The sequence below is a fragment of the Ylistrum balloti genome, unplaced genomic scaffold (genome assembly GCF_031769215.1).
Source record: "Ylistrum balloti isolate Yb309-2 unplaced genomic scaffold, AGI_CSIRO_Ybal_v1 Utg370770, whole genome shotgun sequence".
NCBI lineage: Eukaryota > Metazoa > Mollusca > Bivalvia > Pectinida > Pectinidae > Ylistrum > Ylistrum balloti.
In genome coordinates, this window is record NW_026782451.1 from 204,922 (window position 1) to 210,921 (window position 6,000).

Below are 6,000 nucleotides of genomic sequence, written 5' to 3' on the forward strand. Positions count from 1 at the left end.
GCTCGAACATGAGGCCGATGTCTGTGATGGAAGTGAATTATACTCACTGAACGGTCTCAGCTCGAACATGAGGCCGATGTCTGTGATGGAAGTGAATTATACTCACTGAACGGTCTCAGCTCGAACATGAGGCCGATGTCTGTGATGGAAGTGAATTATACTCACTGAACGGTCTCAGCTCGAACATGAGGCCGATGTCTGTGATGGAAGTGAATTATAATCACTGAACGGTCTCAGCTCGAACATGAGGCCGATGTCTGTGGTGGAAGTGAATTATACTCACTGAACGGTCTCAGCTCGAACATGAGGCCGATGTCTGTGATGGAAGTGAATTATACTCACTGAACGGTCTCAGCTCGAACATGAGGCCGATGTCTGTGATGGAAGTGAATTATACTCACTGAACGGTCTCAGCTCGAACATGAGGCCGATGTCTGTGATGGAAGTGAATTATACTCACTGAACGGTCTCAGCTCGAACATGAGGTCGATGTCTGTGGTGGAAGTGAATTATACTCACTGAACGGTCTCAGCTCGAACATGAGGCCGATGTCTGTGATGGAAGTGAATTATACTCACTGAACGGTCTCAGCTCGAACATGAGGCCGATGTCTGTGATGGAAGTGAATTATACTCACTGAACGGTCTCAGCTCGAACATGAGGCCGATGTCTGTGGTGGTAGTGAATTATACTCACTGAACGGTCTCAGCTCGAACATGAGGCCGATGTCTGTGATGGAAGTGAATTATACTCACTGAACGGTCTCAGCTCGAACATGAGGTCGATGTCTGTGGTGGAAGTGAATTATACTCACTGAACGGTCTCAGCTCGAACATGAGGCCGATGTCTATGGTAGTGGTGAATTATACTCACTGAACGGTCTCAGCCCGAACATGCGGCCGATGTCTGTGATGGAAGTGAATTATACTCACTGAACGGTCTCAGCCCGAACATGCGGCCGATGTCTGTGATGGAAGTGAATTATACTCACTGAACGGTCACAGCTCGAACATGAGGTCGATGTCTGTGGTAGTAGTGAATTATAATCACTGAACGGTCTCAGCTCGAACATGTGGCCGATGTCTGTGATGGAAGTGAATTATACTCACTGAACGGTCTCAGCTCGAACATGAGGTCGATGTCTGTGGTGGAAGTGAATTATAATCACTGAACGGTCTCAGCTCGAACATGAGGCCGATGTCTGTGGTAGTAGTGAATTATAATCACTGAACGGTCTCAGCTCGAACATGAGGCCGATGTCTGTGGTAGTAGTGAATTATACTCACTGAACGGTCTCAGCTCGAACATGAGGCCGATGTCTGTGATGGAAGTGAATTATACTCACTGAACGGTCTCAGCTCGAACATGAGGCCGATGTCTGTGGTAGTAGTGAATTATACTCACTGAACTGTCCCAGCTCGTACAAAAGGCCGATGTCTGTGATGGAAGTGAATTATACTCACTGAACGGTCTCAGCTCGAACATGAGGCCGATGTCTGTGATGGAAGTGAATTATACTCACTGAACGGTCTCAGCTCGAACATGAGGCCGATGTCTGTGGTAGTAGTGAATTATACTCACTGAACTGTCCCAGCTCGAACATGAGGCCGATGTCTGTGATGGAAGTGAATTATACTCACTGAACGGTCTCAGCTCGAACATGAGGCCGATGTAAGTGGTAGTAGTGAATTATAATCACTGAACGGTCTCAGCTCGAACATGCGGCCGATGTCTGTGGTAGTAGTGAATTATACTCACTGAACTGTCCCAGCTCGTACAAAAGGCCGATGTCTGTGATGGAAGCGAATTATACTCACTGAACGGTCTCAGCTCGAAGATGAGGCCGATGTAAGTGGTAGTAGTGAATTATACTCACTGAACGGTCTCAGCTCGAACATGAGGCCGATGTCTGTGATGGAAGTGAATTATACTCACTGAACGGTCTCAGCTCGAACATGAGGCCGATGTATGGCATGGTGGAAGTGAATTATACTCACTGAACGGTCTCAGCTCGAACATGAGGCCGATGTCTGTGGTAGTAGTGAATTATACTCACTGAACGGTCCCAGCTCGTACAAAAGGCCGATGTCTGTGATGGAAGTGAATTATACTCACTGAACGGTCTCAGCTCGAACATGAGGCCGATGTCTGTGATGGAAGTGAATTATACTCACTGAACGGTCTCAGCTCGAACATGAGGCCGATGTCTGATGGAAGTGAATTATACCCACTGAACGGTCTCAGCTCGAACATGAGGCCGATGTCTGATGGAAGTGAATTATACCCACTGAACGGTCTCAGCTCGAACATGAGGTCGATGTCTGTGGTAGTAGTGAATTATACCCACGGAACGGTCTCAGCCCGAACATGCGGCCGATGTCTGTGATGGAAGTGAATTATACTCACTGAACGGTCTCAGCTCGAACATGAGGCCGATGTCTGTGGTGGAAGTGAATTATACTCACTGAACGGTCTCAGCTCGAACATGAGGCCGATGTCTGTGATGGAAGTGAATTATACTCACTGAACGGTCTCAGCTCGAACATGAGGCCGATGTCTGTGATGGAAGTGAATTATACTCACTGAACGGTCTCAGCTCGAACATGAGGCCGATGTCTGTGGTGGAAGTGAATTATACTCACTGAACGGTCTCAGCTCGAACATGCGGCCGATGTCTGTGATGGAAGTGAATTATACTCACTGAATGGTCTCAGCTCGAACATGAAGCCGATGTCTGTGGTAGTAGTGAATTATACTCACTGAACGGTCTCAGCTCGAATATGAGGCCGATGTCTGTGATAGTGGTGAATTATACCCACTGAACGGTCTCGGCTCGAACATGAGGCCGATGTCTGTGGTGGTAGTGAATTATACTCACTGAATGGTCTCAGCTCGAACATGAGGCCGATGTATGGCATGGCGGATAGTCCTGATGGGCCAGGAACAGCTGTAAATGGTTGTGGTTCAGTCCCATTCTTTATATTACAAACAGTACGTTTGCATCTCAGTGGCTTCCATACAGCCAATCTGCGAAACAGACTTAACAAAAAAAAAACAAAAAAACAGCAAAGTTGAACGTCCATAATTCACTTTTGATACAAGACGTAACGATATTATCAAATTACAATTGATTGACAGGAAAACGTTCATGGTAATACTGCAGCTAACTATCGACATATTCTAAAATATGTCATAAGCAAATCCAGTAGTTTGTCCTAAATTTGACTTTTACACTGTGAAAATGTAAATTTTCTAAGTTATGTAATGACAAGTTTTTTCTTCATTTCATATGAGATTTTTACAGAGATTGTCCTAAAATGATTTCAATATTTGCTAGATGCTCCTCGCATTGATAATAACTCGTTTCATAATATCTCAAATAAATTGACAACTTACTTAAAAATTCTCTTTGTAGCCACAAAAATTACATGATATTCACAATAACCGTTGCAGTTAAATCTATAACCTCTGCCAAGCTCATTATACGTGGTAACGGTAGCCTCAAGCGCGTGTATATTCACATGATGTTATGAATGAAGGACTACCGCGTCACGTGATCATACCACACACTGGGCTTAAATCTCGCGCGTTCACAAATACTTCCGCAAAATAACATTCGTTTGAGATAAGGTCTTAATGTCAATTTTTGTCAAAGTTTCGAGTTTTCTTTTACGGAATCTCAACAGATGATACATTGAAATTTCGTGTTCAGCAAATGATATATGAATAAATGTGAAATAGTTTTAAAATATATTTGTTTTGTTGCTATAGTAGCAGAAAGACTGACACAATCATGAAAGTATTTTTTTAGCCGTAAACTGAATGTTTTCGTCACTTTTTACCCATAAACGTTGTGACGGATAAGAATGAAAACATATTTGAACGAAGATGACTTGTAAAGATTAAATTTCTATTTTGTTTAGGATATACGGGCAATTTACTTAAGGTAAATTGTCGTTATAGCTCGATAAGCAGAAGTCAGTCCTAAAATCAATGAAAGCTGACATATGAATCAGATTAATAAATATGCTTTTAAACTGATTTAACTCCGTCTCCGTTTCCGAAGAACAGATATTATCTAAAATACAACATCAATAGAGAAAGGAAATTATAATATGATTTGGTATCTTGTGGTCCTATTAACAGCCAGGGTCATTTAAGGACGTGCCTCGTTTTGAATGTTCATACAAAACAAAATGTAAGACAGAAATTGAGAAGAGGAGATGACGAGGTATGGTTTACATGGTAGTTGACTATGTCATGGTTAGATATCTACATTGGGAAAACTTCCTCCTCATGGAGACTGCACTCATACATCTTCATGAATGTGAAAATAACACGCATTATGCTAAAGCGAACAAGGAGTAGAGGATAATGGGTACGAATCAGGAGCTAAGAATGAGATGAGGTTAAAGACATAAGCATTGTAAGAGATCGTTGGAAAGAGATAAGGAAAGGAAGTTGAAATATTGACTAGATTGAAAATAAAACTCTGAACGAATAAGAGCAAGTAAGCATAGCACTAAAAAGCGTTTTAGCACGAGAAGAAGACGCGGAAATCTATTTCCTGGCTTACTGACTTTTTTTTTGTTTTGTTTTTTTAGATATATCTATCTATAGAGAAAAAAACTGGTATAGGTGATTGAATGATAATGTGAAGAAGGCAAAGCTGACGTTTTCAGAACGAAACCATCAACAAGGCAAATATTGCGTTTCTTTCGCTAATCTGTTAGAACAGAACCATCAACAAGGCAACAGTATACAGATATCATACTAGACCACTGTATACAAGTATATAGACATGACACTGTATACCAGTATATAGACAGGACCTTTGTATACCAGTATATAGACATGATACTGTATACCAGTATATAGACATGATACTGTATACCAGTATATAGACATGATACTGTATACCAGTATATAGACATGATACTGTATACCAGTATGTAGACATGATACTGTATACTAGTATATAGACATGATACTGTATACCAGTATATAGATATGACCACTACATACCAGTATATAGATATGACCACTGTATACCAGTATATAGAAATGATACTGTATACCAGTATATAGATATGACCACTGTATACCAGTATATAGACATGATACTGTATACCAGTATATAGATATGACCACTGTATACCAGTATATAGACATGATACTGTATACCAGTATATAGACATGATACTGTATACCAGTATATAGACATGACCACAGTATACCAGTATATAGACATGACCACTGTATCCCAGTATATAGACATGATACTGTATACCAGTATATAGACATGACCACTGTATACCAGTATATAGACATGATACTGTATACCAGTATATAGACATGACCACTGTATACCAGTATATAGACATGACCACTGTATACCAGTATATAGACATGATACTGTATACCAGTATATAGACATGATACTGTATACCAGTATATAGACTATATAGACATGACCACTGTGTACCAGTATATAGACATGATACTGTATACCAGTATATAGACATGATACTGTATACCAGTATATAGACATGATACTGTATACCAGTATATAGACATGATACTGTATACCAGTATATAGACATGATACTGTATACCGTTATATAGACATGATACTGTATACCAGTATATAGACATGATACTGTATACCAGTATATAGACATGATACTGTATACCAGTATATAGACATGACCACTGTATACCAGTATATAGACATGATACTGTATACCAGTATATAGACATGATACTGTATACCAGTATATAGACATGACCACTGTATACCAGTATATAGACATGATACTGTATACCAGTATATAGACATGACCACTGTATACCAGTATATAGACATGACCACAGTATACCAGTATATAGACATGACCACTGTATACCAGTATATAGACATGATACTGTATACCAGTATATAGACATGATACTGTATATCAGTATATAGACATGATACTGTATACCAGTATATAGACATGA

General features: G+C 40.4%; 1 protein-coding gene across 1 annotated transcript in view; it reads right to left on the reverse strand.

Moving 5' to 3' along the window:
• Window positions 1-4,344, reverse strand: part of LOC132558201 (probable cytochrome P450 49a1) — a 28,689-nt gene extending 24,345 nt beyond the window's left edge. Inside the window, exons 1-2 of the mRNA XM_060222735.1 lie at window positions 4,277-4,344; window positions 2,879-3,027 (exon numbers count right to left, since the gene is read on the reverse strand). Of these exons, the coding sequence (XP_060078718.1) occupies window positions 2,879-3,027; window positions 4,277-4,344 (217 nt within the window). The remainder of the gene's footprint in view (window positions 1-2,878; window positions 3,028-4,276) is intronic.
• Window positions 4,345-6,000: the final 1,656 nt, after the last annotated feature.